This window comes from Trifolium pratense, linkage group LG4 (assembly GCF_020283565.1).
Source record: "Trifolium pratense cultivar HEN17-A07 linkage group LG4, ARS_RC_1.1, whole genome shotgun sequence".
Taxonomy (NCBI): Eukaryota; Viridiplantae; Streptophyta; class Magnoliopsida; order Fabales; family Fabaceae; genus Trifolium; species Trifolium pratense.
The window spans coordinates 32652856-32675002 of record NC_060062.1 but is presented as its reverse complement, the minus strand read 5'-3'; the positions used below and the strand labels follow the sequence as shown (position 1 = coordinate 32675002).

The 22147-nt window shown below is 31.8% G+C and overlaps 1 protein-coding gene and 1 long non-coding RNA gene across 3 annotated transcripts; both read right to left on the bottom strand.

Annotated features, from left to right (window-relative positions):
- Positions 1-1272: 1272 nt before the first annotated feature.
- Positions 1273-6267, bottom strand: LOC123924142. Of its 2 annotated transcripts, none has more exons than XR_006814625.1 (6): positions 5891-6267; positions 5384-5521; positions 2605-2647; positions 1931-2014; positions 1683-1788; positions 1273-1582 (listed from the first exon to the last, which is right to left on the bottom strand). It is a non-coding gene; the product is annotated as an uncharacterized LOC123924142 (long non-coding RNA). The 2 variants fall into 2 exon arrangements; XR_006814626.1 differs by having other exon boundaries at positions 1273-1534.
- A 3488-nt stretch (positions 6268-9755) lies between these two features.
- Positions 9756-11932, bottom strand: LOC123924141 (60S ribosomal protein L3-like). The gene is made up of 5 exons (XM_045976923.1): positions 11776-11932; positions 11344-11648; positions 10668-11027; positions 10248-10297; positions 9756-10097 (listed from the first exon to the last, which is right to left on the bottom strand). The coding sequence occupies exons 1-5, from the start codon at positions 11813-11815 to the stop codon at positions 9839-9841; spliced, it is 1014 nt and encodes a 337-aa protein (XP_045832879.1). The 5' UTR covers positions 11816-11932; the 3' UTR covers positions 9756-9838.
- Between the last annotated feature and the right edge of the window lie 10215 nt (positions 11933-22147).

Sequence of the window (22147 nt, the reverse complement as noted above, 5' to 3'; positions counted from 1 at the left end):
TGCATTCAGACTATCAATTTGGGTGACATCGTGAGAAATAAACTCAATTAAGGAACATATATTTAATTTTTCATCTAAGGCACCAAGGGTCTTCTCCACTTACATGTGAAGTTATGAAACATTCACATTGATATTGCATTCAGACTATTAATTTTAGGAACATCGTGGCACATAAGCTTAACAGGGCCATATACTCAATTTTGCATTTAAGGCACCAAAGGTCTTCTTCCGCAATTACATGTAAAGTTATGAAGCATTCACATTGAAATTGCATTCAGACTATCAATTTTAGGGACATCATGGAACATAAACTCAATATGGACATATATTCAATTTTGCATCTAAGGCACCGAGGGTCATCTACTCCAATTACATGTGAAGTTATGAAGCATTCACGTTGAAATGACATTCAGACTATAAATTTTAGGGACATCGTGGGACATAAACTCAATTAAGGGACATATATTTAATTTTTCATCCAAGGCACCAAGGGTCTTCTCCACTTACATGTGATGTTATGAAACATTCACATTGATATTGCATTCAGAATATTAATTTTAGGGACATCGTGGGACATAAACTTAATAGGGACATATACTCAATTTTGCATCTAAGACACCAAAGGTCTTCTTCCCCAATTACATGTAAAGGTACGAAGCATTCACATTGAAATTGCATTCAGACTATCAATTTTAGGGACATCGTGGGACATAAACTCAATAGGGACATATATTCAATTTTGCATCTAAGGCACCAAGGGTCTTCTTCTCCAATTACATGTGAAGTTATGAAACATTCACATTGAAATTGCATTCGGACTATCAATTTTAGGGACATCGTGGGACATAAACTCAATTAAGGGACATATATTCAATTTTGTAACCAAGGCACCGAGGGTCTTCTCCACTTACATGTGAAGTTACGAAGCATTCACATTGAAATTGCATTCAGACTATTAATTTTAGGGAGATCGTGGGACATAAACTCAATTAATGGACATATATTCAATTTTGCATCTAAGGCACCAAGGGTCTTCTTCTCTAATTACATGTGAAGTTAAGCATTCACATTGAAATTACATTCAGACTATCAATTTTAGCGACATCGTGGGACATAAACTCAATTAAGGGACATATATTCAATTTTGTAACCAAGACACCGAGGGTCTTCTCCACTTACATGTGAAGTTACGAAGCATTCACATTGAAATTGCATTCAGACTATTAATTTTAGGGACATCGTGGGACATAAACTCAATTAAGGGACATATTCAATTTTGCATCTAAAAAAAATGAAATTCATACTGGAAGATTGCATCATTACTATCCAATTCATACTTCAATTTACATTTCAAAGTTCCTATTTGAACGAAACATTTCACAAGATGAATTTCGAAACGTTACCTTGTACACAGCTCCAAATCCACCCTTTCCTAACTTATTTTCTTCTGAGAAGTTATTTTTTGCTACTTTAATTGTGAGATAACCGAATATTAATAAATCAGAACCATTTGCATAATGATCTTCTTCACCTGCTGATAAATATATCCTCAGTTTGTATATTATTCTTTTAATATTGGTCACTATTCCAGCCAAAACAGTGTGAGATAAATAAAATATTAAAAGTTAATTATTATTCAATTTTATCATTCTACGGTGAAATTTAATTAATTATATCCTTACCTTGGTGGTAGTAGCAAAATACTACTATTCCTAAGAGAATTGCAGTAGTCTAAGCAGAACAATTTCAGCAACCTTCTGTTATGATGATCTTCATATACTTCATGAGCTGAAAAAAGTGATGCAAATGTTAGTCTAGAATCACAACACAAATATATAGTTAGGAGAGCATACTTACAAGAATCTTCCATTAGAAAATCAAGAACCCAGATAAGTGCAAGAGATACAACATTCCTAAGAAAAACTCTTACCTCATTAAAAAAAATTCTTTGTTGTAAAAATACTTTAAAAATCAAACACCATGGCCGCAGTTGATGCCACTTAGCCACTGCTTCCTGCAAATTCATCGGTTCAACCGAGAAGAAGAATATACATAATGTTTAAGTCCAACACTGAATTCCCACGAGAATATAATTTTTATTCCTTCTAGAAAATGGGAAAAAGAGATATTTCTCAGTGCAGGTAGAGTTTTAAAAATTGTTTGTATTTTGAGGGCTTCTCTTTTCAAAGGTTTTGTGAATAATTTGAAAAATGTGCAATGCAGAAATAGGAACGTGTTGCCCACACTAGGCGCATCACATTATATGCTTCCAAGTTGTTGCATTGGAAATTGTGAAGTCAACTTCTGAAAATTCTAAATAGTTACTTTTTCAACATAAAACTTTCTCTTTTAGGTTTCTTAATAGGTTCCCTTAAATTAAAGAAATATCAACTTCTTAGCACCTTGATCAATATAACACAGTTCACAGTATAACGCCAACCACATATCTAAGAATTTCATAGAATCATTTTCTTCCATTATTTATTTACAGGAGAATTTAAACAAAACTGGTATAAATTAATAGTATGTATTAGAATTTGTAAATTGATCAAATTATAGAAAAATGAATCTTGAGACTAATTAGTGGAAATAATAAAAGCAAACCTGAATATACTAGGCAGCTTTAGGTCCATTGTCTATGTCAAAACTGAAGAAGAAAAGAAGCATATAATTCCACGATGGATTAGTGATATTGAGTTTTTGAAAAAGAAAAGAAAACATAACACTGAAATAGGTTAAACTGGTTTTTATGCACATAAATTTGAGCAAGAACACCACAATCAGACATTGAGACATGTGACGACCATGCATATCTAGTGATAGTATAAGAGGCATAATGAAATTGCAACTTGCCTTAATATGTAGTGACTAATGTTAAAATTTAATAGTGTGAAATTAATAGTATGGTTGTATTGCATTATAAGTCTATGCTCTGTAACAATTTACCTACTTGATAAGAAAAATAAATGCATGATGGAAGAAAAACAACAAATGGCCTCCCAGTGGAAATACAAAAAACAGTGAGTGAAGCAGAATTTGTACAAATAGAGATATGAATAGTGAAGCAAACACAGGTCAGGTCTATCAAGTATCAAATAGATATATGTATGCGCAGTTGCTAATTTTCAAAAGAGTATAGGGAAGCAATACGAAAAAGGTAAAACCCACACAAATACTTACCTTGGTGAAAATGAAAAAAACAATGGTATGTTTTAGGAACTGAACATACCATCACTGATTGTGTCATAAAGTACAATTGTAGTAAAACTTAGCAAATTGCATGAATTACTTGTAAGAAGTAAATAAACCAAGTAACCAACAAGAATATCATTACTATTGTTTTGCAAACAGATTACCTAGTAACAGTAACAATCTGATAGAACCCATATTCAATATATTGAAAACAAAAATACTAACATTGGCAACTAATTACTAACTTTGTCAGTTTAATAAAATATATATTGGCAACTAAAATATATTCAATATATGTTTTAGTAATTACTAACTAATTACTATCGATTAGTCTCAAGAATGATATGATTTGAATTTCAAAATCGGCCACCAACCTAAGATACATAGTCATAAAGATCAAACAGTGATATATAAAGACAAATGTCATTAAAACCATATAAAGTACATTAAGTATTAAAAAGAACCAGCTAATATCAAATAGAGATATGAATAGTGAAGCAAACACAGGTCAGGTCTATCAAGTATCAAATAGATATATGTATGCGCAGTTGCTAATTTTCAAAAGAGTATAGGGAAGCAATACGAAAAAGGTAAAACCCACACAAATACTTACCTTGGTGAAAATGAAAAAAACAATGGTATGTTTTAGGAACTGAGCATACCATCACTGATTGTGTCATAAAGTACAATTGTAGTAAAACTTAGCAAATTGCATGAATTACTTGTAAGAAATAAATAAACCAAGTAACCAACAAGAATATCATTACTATTGTTTTGCAAACAGATTACCTAGTAACAGTAACAATCTGATAGAACCCATATTCAATATATTGAAAACAAAAATACTAACATTGGCAACTAATTACTAACTTTGTCAGTTTAATAAAATATATATTGGCAACTAAAATATATTCAATATATGTTTTAGTAATTACTAACTAATTACTATCGATTAGTCTCAAGAATGATATGATTTGAATTTCAAAATCGGCCACCAACCTAAGATACATAGTCATAAAGATCAAACAGTGATATATAAAGACAAATGTCATTAAAACCATATAAAGTACATTAAGTATTAAAAAGAACCAGCTAATATCAAATAGAGATATGAATAGTGAAGCAAACACAGGTCAGGTCTATCAAGTATCAAATAGATATATGTATGAGCAGTTGCTAATTTTCAAAAGAGTATAGGGAAGCAATACGAAAAAGGTAAAACCCACACAAATACTTACCTTGGTGAAAATGAAAAAAACAATGGTATGTTTTAGGAACTGAGCATACCATCACTGATTGTGTCATAAAGTACAATTGTAGTAAAACTTAGCAAATTGCATGAATTACTTGTAAGAAATAAATAAACCAAGTAACCAACAAGAATATCATTACTATTGTTTTGCAAACAGATTACCTAGTAACAGTAACAATCTGATAGAACCCATATTCAATATATTGAAAACAAAAATACTAACATTGGCAACTAATTACTAACTTTGTCAGTTTAATAAAATATATATTGGAAACTAAAATATATTCAATATATGTTTTAGTAATTACTAACTAATTACTAACTTTGTCCGTTTAATATATATTGTAGAGATATGAATAGTGAAGCACCTTTATCAAAACATATAAATAACTCAATTTGTTAAAATGTTTTAGAGAAAATATAATTAGACCAATTATAATGTAGGATTGTTATTATTAATTAAGTACACACTATTACTCAGTCCAACCAAAAAAATATATTTATCATTCAAATTATTAGAGTATTCATGCATACCTCATAATACCTTTAGGTTTTCAACTTAAATAAAATCACAAGAATAATTTAAATTAGAATTTAACCGACAAAATCATATTGAAAATAAAAATTCATTAAAAAAACTTCATTAACTCCAATAGATTGCTCAGTTTACAAATAGAGTCGAAATGTATTCAATCATTCATTCTTGAATCAAGAAAATGAGAAATTAAATAATAAAGAGTATCATATAGTATAAAAATAAAAATTGAAAAACAATTTGGTTTTGAAAATAAGCCTTCAAACAGGTCTAATAAAAAACAATTCATTAAAAAATCACATCTTAGTACAATAATCATGAAAAACAACTTATGCACACATCATAAGTTGTTTTTACCAGCTCTCCCAAACAGTCTCAGAAGTGTGTAATAATTTCAAATTTACCTGCCTTGGAAAGGACCCAATTGTCATCATTCCCAACTTTGAAAACATTGTAACCGAGTAATCCATTTTACTTTGCATAAGAAACTTTTTCTTTAATAGCTTCCATATCATCAAAATTAACCCAAGTAGTGGAAGCAACTGTGAAGTAATTCACCACAAAAGTATCATTATAACATGAAGATTTAGTCAAGAATCTAAAATTTTTGCAATTACAGTGGCAGAGAAACTGAAGATTTAGTCAAGAATCTTAAAATTCTTTTCCATTTCAAATACAATCAAGCAAGCGCAGCAGAATCATGAAACCCTAAAATAACGAGTTATATTCTGTGTATTTTTTAAGGGACTGATCAAATATAATTTCTAGGGTTCGAGTAATCATACATGAAAATCGAATTAAAAACAAGATCGAACGATTCATTACAAATTGTTGATGAAAATTGTTCATCTAAAACCTAAAAATCAAAATCAGAAGAAAAGAAGAAAAAAAAACGGATAGAAACGATTTACCTGTTATCAGCGGGTTTGGAATCCGCTTTAGCCTTCGGCGTGATGAAAAAATGGAAAACGAAGAGAACGAGTTACGGGGCGAGTCGAGTGAGCGAGTTACACGAACGTGTTGTGTTGTGAGGTTTTCTAGCGTAGCGTTATGATGAATGACAGAGAACGAAAGAGTGTCGCAAACAGAAAACAAATTGGGTTGAATGAATCGATTATGAATTAGAATGAAATAGAATTCAAATTTAAAAAGATGGATAATGAAAGATTGCAGTAGCGATGGTGATAGTGAATTACAAACCAAATCATTCAAGAATTGAAAATAGCATGCGTTTGTTGTAGGTGTTTCAGATTTTCCAAAAAAAATGATTTTTTAACATTCAAGAATTGAATAGCATGTGTTTGTTGGACGCGTCATATAGGTGTTTCTGATTTTCCAAGAAAAAAATCTATTTTTTTGAAAAAAAAATTATTTTTATTTTTCTTCTATTTGTTTCAGATTTTTTCAAAAATCATGTTTGTAAAAAATTTATTTTTCTTATCAAAATGAAAAGCTATTTTCAATAACTTTCTTAAAAATTATTTTCTAAAAAAATAGATTTTTGTGATTGTAATTAAATGAAAAATAGCTTTAAATTTTTTTAAAATCTTTAAAAAAAAGTTTCTAGATTTTTTGCAAAAAAAAAAAATTATTTTTTTAAAGCTTAAACAAACAGACCCATAATGTCAAAAGAGAAATAAAAAAAAAATTAATCGTTTTTTTTCTTTCCTTTCAGCAGGTTGTATTTATTTATATTTTTTTTTTTACTAAAAGTCGATATTCATTTATCATTTATTTATTCAAAACAATGTAATACAAATTCAAAACGCTAAAATCGAAAACAATGAATCTATGAACAAGCTCACAATATTCGTGTTAATGGTATTGGTGTCGGGTTAAGGCTAAAGCGCTCGAAGCCAACAAGTAGCATCAGATAACAATTATCTGACTTTACTTTAGCGTCAGTCGAGCCGATTCAAAATCCGACACTACTATCGTCTAACGCTAACTATATCCATTTCAAAAAAATAATCCACAAAATCATATTGCCTCAGTTGGGCATACTCTAAGTCAACATATGATTCTTAGGGGATAGGGCCAAAGTTCTATATGATTCTTGTTATATTTGTACGTTCTAGGAGATTCAAAATTATTAAGTGTAGTGTAAATCTACTTTGAATTGCAAACACGTTTACTAAACACAGTAATCATGCTAATTTTCATGCCATAAATTGTTCTTGGTCATGAATAAATGTATTTGGTTAGTTGCAACTACTGTCGATTGTAATAGACATTCAAACAAGTCTGAGTTGGTGATCATTGCATACTTCAATCAAAGGGACACTTGGTTTTGGTTTTCATTTTCTGCTTGCTGGGTTTTTCATGTTCGACTTTGTCTTGTTGAGGATACTTTGCATGAAAAGGATACTTTGTTGAAAAAATGGTTAAACAACAGGTAGATATGAATGCTGATATTATGGGCAAGAAGTGGTTTCAATCCTAAATATAAAAGGACCATTGCAGTTCTATAGGGTGAATTCTCGAGCCCTTTTTCAAGTGTCATCATTTGTATATACTGGTTTAATTTTGTAGATGCACTAAACAAAATAAATGTCATTTTAATTTGTCAAAAAAAAATTAATTTATTTATTTTAAGTTTATCCCTACATTATTTTTCTTAATCTATATGCAAGAACCTTGAAAGACACTTATTTTGTGAATTGAAGAAGCTACATCTACATTGAGTAGGTAAAACCACATCTGCCAAACAAAATAAGTAAGTTTGAAAATATTGATATTCGAATTAACATTGAAGCCAAAATTAGATTCTGTAAGGTGGAAAGAAGCAAAAGCTAGCATGCCAAAATCATTCATCACAAATCACAATAGCTAGCTCATCATCTGATTACCACTTTGTCAGGGTCATAAATACATCATTCTGCTGTAGCGCGAGTTTAAATTTTTCACTAAAACCAACCTAAATACATGTGTTCTAGGAAGCAACGACACTCCTCAAATTAGGCGTGTCCGTGTCGGACACGTGTCGGTGTCCATGTCGGACACGTGTCGGTGTCCATGTCCGACACCGACACTTATGATTAAACCACAAGCTCCACCGCTTGTGTGGGCCCCCGTCAATTCCTTTGAGTTTCATTCTTGCGAACGTACTCCCTAGGCGGGATACTTAACGCATTAGCTACAGCATTGCACGGGTGGGTACGCACAGCCACTTAGTATCCATCGTTTATAGCTAGGACTACCGGGGTCTCTAATCCCATTTGCTCCCCTAGCTTTCGTCTCTCAGTGTCAGTGTCGGCCCAGCATAGTGCTTTCGCCTTGGGTGTTCCTTCCGATCTCTACGCATTTCAACGCTCCACCGGAAATTCCCTCTGCCCCTACCGTAACCTATTAACCAGAAACCAATTTTTTGTTTTTTGAAAAATAGAACCTAAAAGTATTAAACACAAGCATCTCAAATTTTGCACTTCATTCTATCTTCACTTCTGTCATGTCATTGCTACAATCCACACTCACTTGCTTGACTTATCTGGAAACCAAGCAGAAGCTCCCAATTGTAATTCTCCACTTCCATCATCAATGGAATTTGCACCACACCATAAGCCCACGACCAGTATTACCCTGATTTGCTCCGACAGTTGACTTTCCTTTTCTTTGCAAGAACAACCATATAATAATTCAAGAGAACAGAAGATAACATACACATCGACTGTCGTGCATGGAGACATTGATCGGGAAATCTTAACTTTGTATCTCTTCTTGAAACCCAGGACGAGGTCAAATAATTGAGAAGATTGTCCTTTCCCTGCGCATTTTGTCAATGTATAATCTAAACGACAATTTTTCAGCACAAAAAGTCTGATTTTGTAGACTACATATAATACTTTTTCAATTAATATAAAAAAAAAAATCAATTTTTTACTTGAGAACAAGGGAGTGGATAGCTAGCTAGTCTTAGTCCTACAAAGGTATGAGATACCTCTGGCCAAGGCATGAAAAGAGTGAGAACCCTCTTTGGCCAAGGTGCACAACACAGTTTGCAACCCAAAAAACATGGGAAATGGATATAATCCAAACGCAATCAAGCAACTCCGCAATTTGATCCAACACAATAATATAGTTATAGAATCTATGATTGTCTCTGTCTATGATCAATTTCACATCCATGGAGTCAATCTCACATACAACCAAAGGCAAGAGACAAACCATGGCAAATACCAAAAAGTTCTGCATGAAAAATGTCACCAACACCGTTTGAGGCTATGAGTTTCTGCAATCTCTCTTATTGAAGTTGTAAAGAGATTGGAGCCATGTTAGCAAAATTCTGGTAGTGGGGGGGGTTCTAAAGATGATAACCGTTAAATGTTACTGGAACAATTATCCAAAGCTAAGCAGAAAGGATGTGGGTTTTATAGAGTCACACAAAGCTCTTCTGGGGAAAACATTGTGTCAGATGATTTATTTCCCTCCAACTACCTAAAGTCGTCTACAAACGTACGACAAACACAATTCAAACAAATAGAATTATAAATAAGGCATGCAAATATCCAAAAGTACCATCAAAATTTAGTTGATAAAAATAAGACAGCAACAATAGAAGGGTTTCAATTTCAAAGGAAATAACAAAACTGTGTTCTCAGTGAGAAATGTAAAACAATGACTGAGTGACTCTAAGCAATAAAAAGACCGCTGACTAAATGTCTTATTTTGATGCAAAATTGGATTGCAAAGGTTCAATTCGAAAGGAAATAACAAAACTGTGTTCTCACTTCTCAGTGAGAAATGAAGAACAACTGACTCTCAGAAATAAAAAGACCACTCACTAAATGTCTTATTTTGATGCCAAATTGGATTGCAAAGGCTCCCAACAGAACTGAGAAACGTCACAATTATAAAATAAATTACGCCTTCAACCGGCCATAAAACTTTTGTTTCTCCTGCATAGTCTGGAAGCGGCCATGTCCAAACTTGGAGGACGTGTCAATGAACTTCAGATTGATCTCTTCAAGAGCCAATCGAGAAGTCTGCTTGAGTAGTGACTGACGAAGAGTGACAACCCGCTTCTTTGGTCCAACACAGCATCCCTTGATCATAAGATAATCATGCTTCACAATACCATAATGAGGGAATCCACCCATAGGCGTAATATGCTTCTCAGTCCTGTAGTTAGCAAATAACATAATTAAGTATATTGCAAAATCTGATATAGAGAATTGCGATTAATGAAATTCAATATGAACAGATTTGAACTTTCATAAGATTAACCAAGATACATATGTTTTTATTGGGAATACAGGTCTACCAGTATACCTGTCAAATTCAGTGATGGCTGTATGTGACTCTTGGTCAGTCTTGCCAACCTTGTGTCACGAATATCGAGGCCTGACTCATCCTTACAAAACCGGCTTGTAAGGTGAGGATTGCCTCCTCTTTATAAACTCTTCTCAAGAATCCTATCTATCCGATGTGGGACTAAATCCCACCGAGTGTTGGCCTCTAACACACACCTTCACGCTTCAGCCCGGCCCAATGGGCCTGAAGCGTGAACGATGTCGGAAGCCCGACGATAGACCCGATAGGCTCTGATACCATGTCACGAATATCGAGGCCTAACTCATCCTTACAAAACCGGCTTGTAAGGTGAGGATTGCCTCCTCTTTATAAACTCTTCTCAAGAATCCTATCTATCCGATGTGGGACTAAATCCCACCGAGTGTTGGCCGCTAACACCTTGTAGATCTTCTTATTCAACTCAGTACGATGATGATATCCATTCTGCCCAGCCCTGGCAACTGTGAAAGAAACACGAGCAGGGTGCCAGGCACCAATACAAGCAACCTTCCTGAGACCTCTGTGTGTCTTTCGTGGAAGGCGAGTGACACCCCAACGAGTTACCACACCTTCATAACCTTTACCTTTGGTCACTCCAATGATATCTATCATCTCATCCTTTTGAAAAACAGCATCAACAGGGATTTGCTTTTCAAAGAAATCATATGCATAGTCCACCTTCTGGCTTACTGTTCCACCATTAACTTGGATCTCCATCAAATGAGCTTTCTTTTGTTTTAGACCCTTCAACTTCCTTATCTACAGAAAACAAAGAAATATACCATTATGTTTCACCACTAACACAAGTAGCTTTTAAGTCCAGAAAAAAATATATACCTACAACTAGTAAATAAATGGATACGACTAACACATTTAAAAAGATTAAATATAACACAATAGACCAAATTTACAGTATTTGAACACCATAAGATTACAATGATATAACAGTCAGATATGCGAATCAAAATCAAGTCTGCTATGCCTCACGTATAAAACAATGAATAAAGGTTGTTTAAAAAGTTAACAGAAAGAAACAAACTCAAATAAAATCAAACAAGCACAATCTTGTTGGTACCTGAGTATGAGCAAGAACACGAATGACAGTGGCATACTTTTTCAATTTCTCAAGCTGAGTTTGAACATCTTTCTTTCCTTCGTCAGTTTCATATTTCTTGGTATATTTGGTAAAAGCTTTCTTCTTTGATTTGCACCAGTTCTTGTAAAACCGGCGCTTGATATCTTCACTAAGATGCTGAGCCCAAACAGTATTCAGTGTGCAAAGACCTCGTGGTGTCTTAACATAGCCCACCACTCCAACAACAACAACTGGAGGAGTTTCAATGATGGTGACAGCTTCACATGTCTCCTTCTTATGAAGCTCTACAACAGCAAGGAATGTTATCAGGCACAAATTCACCATGGTCATGCATATAAGTTACCATGAAAGAAAAACAGACAAAAAGAACATGTGATGATCTTAAAAAAAATGGCAAAACATCACACTTACTTGATCCAGGTTTCTCAACCTCCCTAACTATATGGGTCATCACAGACTTGTAGCCAACAAAAGCAGTCAACCTGCATGGTTTGGTGGGATCATCTTTTGGAAAGGCTTTCACTGCAGTGGCAAATTAGATGAGGTATTTAGGGAATAAGAACAGTCGCATAACATTAATACCCAAACCATGCACCTAGACTGTAGCATGTGAACAATCATTATATATTCTAGAATTGGAATCGGGAAAACAGGAGAACAATCTACATATGAAAGTTAATCACATTATATAAACAAAAAGATATTAGTATCGATTAGTCTCAAGAATGATATGATTTGAATTTCAAAATCGGCCACCAACCTAAGATACATAGTCATAAAGATCAAACAGTGATATATAAAGACAACTGTCATTAAAACCATATAAAGTACATTAAGTATTAAAAAGAACCAGCTAATATCAAATAGAGATATGAATAGTGAAGCAAACACAGGTCAGGTCTATCAAGTATCAAATAGATATATGTATATGCACAGTTGCTAATTTTCAAAAGAGTATAGGGAAGCAATACGAAAAAGGTAAAATCCACACAAATACTTACCTTGGTGAAAATGAAAAAAACAATGGTATGTTTTAGGAACTGAACATACCATTACTGATTGTGTCATAAAGTACAATTGTAGTAAAACTTAGCAAATTGCATGAATTACTTGTAAGAAATAAATAAACCAAGTAACCAACAAGAATATCATTACTATTGTTTTGCAAACAGATTACCTAGTAACAGTAACAATCTGATAGAACCCATATTCAATATATTGAAAACAAAAATACTAACATTGGCAACTAATTACTAACTTTGGCCGTTTAAAAATATATATATTGCAAACAAAGATATATTGTAGAGATATGAATAGTGAAGCACCTGTATCAAAACATATAAATAACTCAATTTGTTAAAATGTTTTAGAGAAAATATAATTAGGCCAATTATAATGTAGGATTGTTATTATTAATTAAGTACACACTATTACTCAGTCCAACCAAAAAAATATATTTATCATTCAAATTATTAGAATATTCATGTATACCTCAGAATACCTTTAGGTTTTCAACTTAAATAAAATCACAAGAATAATTTAAATTAGAATTTAACCGACAAAATCAAATTGAAAATAAAAATTCATTAAAAAAAACTTCATTAACTCCAATAGATTGCTCAGTTTACAAATAGAGTCGAAATGTATTCAATCATTCATTCTTGAATCAAAAAATTAATAAAGTGTATCATATAGTATAAAAATAAAATTGAAAAACGATTTGGGTTTGAAAATAAGCCTTCAAACAGATCTAATAAAAAACAATTCATTAAAAAATCACATCTTAGTACAATAATCATGAAACCACCGATTACCATCAGTGATGAAGAAATTCTTCCAAACCAAAGGCCTATGGCAAAATAATGCCAATTCTCTAGCTTATTTGTATTCCATACCAAAAACCCTATCAAAGGATTAAGGATAGATAAGCCGTTTTCGAGATTCCAGCCTTGATTAATCAGTTATCAATGGAAGTAATTTCATCAAAGAGGTAATGGTAATAACATGATAATCCACTGAATATCAATCACCGGTCTCTGCACAAGACGAACAGAGGCCGGGATAAAGAATATCAATCAGTTTGAAAACAGTTTACAACTAACAAATCAGTTTCAATTTTTCATCATTCATTGAGTTTAAATCATTAATTTTTAAAAAAAAACTTTGAAAACTTAATTTAAATCTCGTTACAAAATTCATTGATCAAATTCAATAAACAAAAGGTACATGATAACCTTTTCCGCGATGACGTGAAGCTCGTTTCCTTGGGAGACATTTTTTCCTAATTCAATTCAAATGAAAACGGTGTTAATTAAACTACTCAGAGTACAAGCATTGGTGATAAAGGTAAACCTAATAGATTCAAAGCAAATAACAGTTAACAGAAATCTAAGGATCAAAGGTAAGAACGTTGAACAAGGTTAGTTACCTGGCGCAGTAGAGAAAGAAGGAGAAGAAATGGTGTGAGGGATTTTGGTGTACAAGCTTCGCTCTTTATATAGGTTGGCAACAGCGTACTGTTTGCATTTCTTAACCCTAAAAAACTAGAAATTGGATTCAATGCAATCTGTAGCGACTGCTTTCAGCTGCACTTAGCACCTCTGGACCGTCCGATTAAATGTTCATTCCATCAGACTGAATATATATATTTAGAATAAAAATAATATTTAAATAGTAGGAGGGATTCGTTTCCATTGACTTACTCCACTTAATAACTCGATATTGGCATTATATTTCTTCAATCCAACCGTTGAATTCAAAGATTTTATTGAGTAGATCAACTCCAATTTTTTTTATAAAAATTCAAAAAATGTAGTTATGTATTCAAACTATTGAAATTCAACGGTTTTTTTTTAAGTTTTTCGTATGTTCATTTGAAGTTATCAGAAAAAGTAATAAACGGTTTTGAATTTTTATAAATTTTTTTGATCTACTCAATGAAATCTTTGAATTCAACGATTGGATTAAATAAATATAATGTCGATATCGAGTTATTAAGCGGAGTAAGTCAATGAAAACTTACTCCTGAATTCAACGAATTCCTTCTCTTTAAATATAATTAAAGTCCCTACAATTATGAATTTATGACATTTTGAGTTTAGTCCTAGAAGGTTTTTTTTTCTTCACAGATTTAGCCTTAAAATCGTTGATTTTAATAGTTGATTTCATGTGACTCAATAAAATCAAGTCATGTTGGTCCAATAAGTTGACAGAAGGAATAAAAGCAACAATTTTTTAATTTTAAGAGACTAAATCGAAACGAACAAAAAATTATGAGACTACCATCTAAAAACACGATAATTATAGGAACTTATATGTTATCTAAAAAATCATATTTAAAACCAAAAATAATAGGCCATTTATTTTTGAACGGAAGGAGTAAATAAAAAACAAAAAAAATAATTAAAAAGAGGTTTTAGCAGGATCGTGATCTGATCAATGAAAAAAACTCCGAAAATTAAATAAAAAGTAGGTTTCAAGTCTTCTCCTAGAAGTTCATTTTAAGACAATCATGATTATTATAAAATCTAAATAAATTTAATGGTTGGGGAGGGCCATGGCCCACCCCCAAAATATGTGAAATTACTTAAATATCCTTGGGAGCTTTATAAAATTATACCTATCTACTATATATATACTTGTTGCGGTATAAATATATTAAACTGGGAGTTCGGCCCAGGGGTTTGTAGCATGGTTTTATGGCTAGAGATCTTGTGTTCAACTCCCTCTTCCCTTATTTTTTACATTTTCTTCTTTTCCTTTAAAAAAATTCATGTTTAATACCCATAATTTGAACCCATGGAGAGTTGGAGACCAAAACAATTCCTCAAACCACTTAACCAAACACATTTTTTCATAAAATGTTAATTTTCATGTATATATATCAATACAAGAAATAGACAATTTTGTTTTTCTTTTATAAAAAAAGCACAACTATTTTCAATTAAAAATAATTATTATCTTTTAAGCAATAAAATATATAATTTTTTTATGATCCAACTTGTATAAATATTAATCTATTCTATAACAATATATAATAAAGGGATGAGGGAGTTTGGGCTGGCTTTTTCTTTGGTCCATTTTGCCCTTCACTATCATTTGAAATAACACTTAACAATACCCTTGATTTTTTTTAGTAGCAAAAATTTTTTTTATTAACAAACTCACCATAACATAAGACACATCTTTTTTTAATAGCAAAAATCTTTTATTAACAAACACATTATAAAATAAAGCATATTATTTTTTTTACATAAGTTAGACACAGGCAGGCGCGGAACGCGCTTGCCTGGCCCGCTAGTTTAAAATAAATCTGATAATTTTTCAAGTCATTTGGAACACCTAGAATATTATTTAGAGCATGAAATTTAATTTTATGGTAAAATTTATATTTATTCTAAATTAAATTTTTGTATGAAATATAATTTTTATATTTAATTTCAATATTATAATTTTTTTGCGGCCCACCCAAGAATTATTTTCCGATTCCGCCACTGTTTATAAACACCTTAAAAAGATTGTGAATAAATTACATTTATAGAACAATGCAAACATGTGAGGGAGGAGTGCTCAATTAATAATTACTGAAATCCTAAAATTTTATATGGCATGATTTTGTTTTATGAATCGTGTAATCTCATTAACATATCACTTCTCTGTTTCAATGGTTCCCACATCTTCACATTGAAACATACAATATTTTTTCGTTATTAATTAACCCAATAATTCTTAAGGGAAGGAGTTTCCGATAATTCAAAGTTTGGCTGCGAGGTAAGTAAAACATGAGCAAAAATTATTTCTACCAAAAGTTGAACTCGGTTCTCTCGAAAAATTCGTCTTAGAAAAATCTCATTAATTACTTGAGTTTAATGTATTTGTTTGATGAATTCAATTCGAATTCAACCTTAATCACCTTTACCACATGTGCTCTCATTTAAAGCACAGTTGTTTACAAAGTCTAAGTTTATACAAAAATTGTGTTGTTTTTGTAAGCATAATTCAATTTGTAAAAATATTACATATAAAATAGGGATTGGAGTTTGAACTTTCGTAAGCACATTAAAGTGAAATTCTAGCTATGATGCTACGTAGACCAAAAATAAAACATGTGTACTCATTTGCTTAGACAATCTTTTTTAATGTCAATGAATTTTTTTTTTTTTTTGTGAATATATTTTGATTATTGATCTATTCATTTTTTAAAGGTTTATATATACTTTGGCTAATTTTGGCATTGCAGCCAACGTCGATGATTATAGAACAACTAAATATCAATTTAAGTTCAACTTTCAATTTGCTATTAGTGTGAACTACGTACCTTTAGCATTGAGCATCATCACAATAAGAAACATGAAAATAGAGGCGCATTAATTGAGTATTTGGTGATCATGTAAATGGTGATGGTAAAATTGTGATCAGTATATATAGAAAAAGATGAAGAAGAAGAAGAAAATTATCATGCCATTAGTCATGTAACATATATTCCTTCCCACTTGATCTACAAATCAATATACACTACTAATATTGTCTTTAGAAAATTACCAAAGTAATTAAAGGATAATATAAAACTTGTAAATTTATAAATATTATTTTGTAAAAAGTAAAAACCAAAGCATCACCTATTTTTTCTTTGACAAAGCATCACCTATTTAATTTACTTTTCTTTGTCTTTTTTTCCTTTCTAATATTCGGATATATGGGATGGGCTTAAATTTTAAGCTCGAACACCAAAGTTGGCCCTCCCAGCTCCGCTTTTGGACAGCTTAAATCAGGGCGAGCCTAAACGGGACAGACCGCCCGCTTTGTCCCCTAGCTACATTCCACGACTACTAAATCATATTATAGCTTTAAGGTGTTGTGGCAAGTGTGAGGTGTAACTTGAGTTCTACATTGTTTTGAAAAGTGAATGTTATTATTTTATTTTTTTACTCAAGTATATTATAAATGAGATGACCTAAAAATCAAACTCATTAAAATTTTTGTTTAAGATGTGTTATTCAATTCACTTGTGTAGTTGCTTTTACTCCAATATGGATGATCCCCTCGGCCCCTTATGACCCAACATAGGAAAGACCTTAATTAGACTTTGGGATTTTGATTTTGTACAGTGTTACATGCAAACAACAAATCTGAACCGTCCTATTAAGATCAAACCTCTAAAAATCTTTAAAAGAGATTAAAATCTGACCTTAAAGTTATACATATATAGTCTATATATAACTACGTAGATTATGGACCAAAAAATATAACTACGTAGATTTTGAAATAAAACTTTTGCAAAGAGAAAACTGCAATTTGGAGAAATGGAATGAGGAATATATAATATAAATCATAAGAGGTAAAAATTATTAGCATACCTCAATAAAATTATAAAAGTACTTCTAAGGCAACATTATGATTATTTTTAATAAGCAATTTTTTTATTTTTATTAACAGAAGTAAAAGGGTACATCAACTCGTGCAACAAAAGCATAACATTTGTGTTTTCTAATTTTCTGAAGATCTATTTTTCTTAAAGAGTAGACTAACACCAATGAGTACAAGTACATAATCCCAAATTGCATGACCCTTCACCTTCAACATGTAAGGCTTTGCACCTTTTATCACAATCCCCAGCTGGACCACATGCTCCCAAAGGTGTTTGACATGGAACATTTCCACCTTCCACTTGTTGTTGCCCCATATTCCAAACTTGTAATGAATAAAAAAAAATAATGAAAATTAGGCTTCAAATGATAATAAAATATAATGTTTGGCTAAAAACCAAAGAAAAATATTAACTAATAAAATAGATGTATACTTACCAGCAGCAACTAGAACTAGAATGACAAAAAAGTGGAAAAAGTTTGAGATTTGTTTGGCCATTTCAGTTAGTTTTTTGTCTTGGTCTATACCATCTTGTTTGTGTGTTATTTATAGACTTAGATGTTAGTCATAATTTTTTTAACTGAATCAAAAATAAAATCTCACTTTTTTGGAACAAAATAAAAATCTCTTTTTTTTAGTTCAAAAATAAAATTCTCTTTAATTGAGTAAAATAAAATCTGCTTTTTTGATTGTTTCATTCTTTAAAAAAGAAAAACCGGTAACTTTTCTTTACATTTCTCTTTTTTATTTTTGATTCAGTCTTTATTATTTTATCTGATTTGTTGATTTGGTAAATAAGAAATTAACTGAACAATTCAAACGTAGATTACTTTTTTTAATAAAGAATTCAAATTTAAATTAATCACCTATTATCATACAAATAAATTACAGTAAATTATAAAATCTGTCTCTTTAATTGCTTTTTCTAAACTTTGATTTCCATACAGCAACCCCTGAACGTTATCAGATTGTTTCGTAGTTAGTTTTAAACTAAAATCATGCCAAAACCATTTTTGTTGTGGAATGGTTTCACATTAGATGTACTTAATCATGCCAAAACCATTTTTATTGTGGAATGGTTTCAGAGGGTTGTAATCCAAAACGATTTTGATGTGGAATGATTTTATGTGTTATTTATGCATGGTGCATAAGGAGTTCGCTTGCACCATAACCGCTCCCCAGTTGAGATGTGATACGATTGCATTGCGATGTCTAACCAAATCTACTAGAATCACTAAAAGGTGTACTAACTGGCGAAAGAAAGATAGAACCAGATGCATTCTTAAAAGAAAAGGCGCTGACGAATTAGGATGCACCCTCTTTTCTCCTAATTCTTTCCATTAATTCTACCAACGAAGAATCTATAATAATTCTTAAATCCAGATCAACTAATTGTTCTCGTATAGCACCTGCTCCATTAAAAATTTCTCTATTTCGAAATGTATCGAAGAGTCTGTTTGGTTCGAAGTAGATGGAAGGGAGAGAATGTGAGAAATGTGTTTAATAAAGGATAATTTTGGTAGAAACTCTCAAATATAATTTAATTTATTTTATTTTTGTAAAAACTCTCTCAAACCCTAAGGGTCTACAAAAAAAAATTATTTGAGATATTTGAGAATTTCTGCAAATAAAAAAATTATATTTTAGAGAGTTAAAAAAAAGGTATATATAATATTTGAGAGAGTTTCTAAAATATATATATGGCTTAATTAGTCAATTGGTCCCTTAAAGACATTTTAAGTTTCACAATGGTCCCTTAAAGAAAAAAATGTTCAGATTAGTCCCTTATTAATATCACCGTTACTCATAATAATCATTTCCGTCCATTTTTTCAAAAAAACCGTTAATTTTGTGCAAGTCCACTGTTACTAATAGTGTACCAAAAACATCCAATTTTATTTTCCTTCCTTCATCTTCTACCTTCACTGTGTTCTAATCTTTATTGTTGTTTTGTTCAATGGAAAAGAGAAATAATAGCACCAATGTACAGTGCAAAGATTTGGGATTGTTTTACCTTTTTTTCTTTCTGGGTTTGCTGATCAATGAACATGATGAACAAGAAGAGTGAAAAAGATGAAGAAAAGGTAAATAGTATAATTAAGTGTTGTAGTTCACAATAGATACAATGCACATGAAAGATTCAATGGTGTTTTTTTTATTAAAAAAATCAAAAGGTTAAAATTAAAACAATTAATGAGGTCTATGATGGACCATCAGTAATATTGGTTCACCTTAGACATTTACAGTTAAAAAGTAACGGAAATGACTAACAGATGTTCTTTTAAGGGACTTAGGCGAAACTTTTTTTTTTAAGGGACCATTGCGAAACTTAAAATATCTTTAAAGGACCATTTTACTAATTAAGCCTATATATATATATATATATATATATATATATAGAGGATGTATCATATGAGAATGGTAAAGATATATGAGAATATGAGAATGATTTTTTAGCCATTAGATTAAAATAAATGGTTTAGATTAAAATGTTCCACAAAAAATTAATGTGTACTGTCCACACTTGGTCCAATCTTGTTTCAGCTTCTCATCTTCTCCAATGACTCACCCATCCCATTACTGAGTCGTCGTCGACGATTGCTCGCCTATTACTTCTCAGTTCTCATCTTCTAAAAAATGAACGAACAGAAAATATATAGAGCAAATTGCAAAACACAAAACAAAAATCTCAATTTATCATCTTAAAAAAAAAAAATCCCAATTCATGAAATCAATTTTAAGTCATGAAATCCTAATAACAACACCTGCAACATAAAACTCAAGAAATCACTAATTCCAAAAATAACAACACCTAACCAAAACAGAGAATTACACCACAATCACCATGCAAATTCCACCGCCCCATTTTCAACCAAACCTCCAACTCAATTTCCACAATCCCCGTTTCAGCAATTCCATTTTCCTGGTATCAAAATCCAACTTTTCCACTTCCCTTCAACCCACAGAGTTATCAATTATTCTCTTCAATCTGTCACAATTACTCCTTGGAATCAAAATCATACCTTTTCACTTTGCTTCAACCTCACAATCATCAACGTGTTTTCCGAGAGATAGAAAGATATGCAAGGTCACCGCGAGAGAGGAGAGAGAGTTGTTCGCCGAGGGAGAGATGGTCGCCGGAAGAGAGAGACGGCCGCAGGGAAGAGAAAGATTCTTCGAAGGAATGAAGAGAGAAGTTGAAGGGTTTGTGATTGAGTGGAATAGACACATTAAAAAGTGTTTTAATCTCAACCATTCATTTTAATCTAATGATTATTATTCATTCTCATATTCTCATATATTTTTATCATTCTCATAATATACATCCTCTATATATATATATATATATATATATATATGGGACACTTCAAGTGAGAGTAGTGTCTTATTATGAGAGATGAGAGGACAAGATCATAGCCCTTCCGCAAGTGGGCGGTGGGATTGGTCCCCTTGAATTAGTCGGTCCTAAGGCCGGATACCAAGTTTTCAAAAAAAAAAAGAAGATCATAGCCCTTCATTCAAAAACAACGGCTGCTATTAAATTTCGTTAAAAAAATAATTGTGTGCGCACTTGCCTTTTGTTTCGTTCTCATTTTGCTTGTTCATGCTCGATTCTCCTCTGTCTCAGATCTGCGAATTCAACTTTCATGGTCGGTGGCGGTGGATTAAAATTGAGGAAGTTGGTGATATTCGACAGATCTCAAAGCATAATTATTTTGCTTATTTTTTATAATAATATATTTCACAATTAATTTGATTAAAAAAAAAATTTCACAACTAATTAGTTATGGGTTCTGGCGATTTCAATTGTTTTGGCTGTGTTGAAGTAGTAATTTATAATCAAGATTTCAAAAGGAATCTTAAGAAAAGGAAGGGTAATTGAATACTTGAATTAATCATTAAGAGAAAGTGTAGTCGAATCCCTTTGTGATAGAGAATAATTTTGGATAAATTATCAAATTGTCCATTGAGTCTTGACAAATTGGTGGTGGAATTTGGAGAAGCCGTGGTGGAGGGGATTGAGAACTGTTTAATCTCTGTTCTGAGGTGTGAATATGTGATGTGACGGCGAAGGGGATGGAACAAGGAATTGGGACGAAGCAGAATACAAAAGGTGTATTTGGCATGTTTTAATCACAACCATTAATTTTGGTCAGATGGTCAGGATTTAAGGCTCTCATCTCTCACAATAAGACACTCCTCTCACTTGAAGTGTCCCCATATATATATATATATATATATATATATATAATATTTGAGAGTTTTTGGCAAAATTATCTTTTATTAAAAATATTTTATCACATCTCCTCCCCTCCATATATTTTGAACCAAATAGACGCTAAGAAAAACCTAAAACACGACGTCGAGTGTTGCGATAGGGTTACAATAGAAGTTGGAGTCTCACTCGCTAGAATAA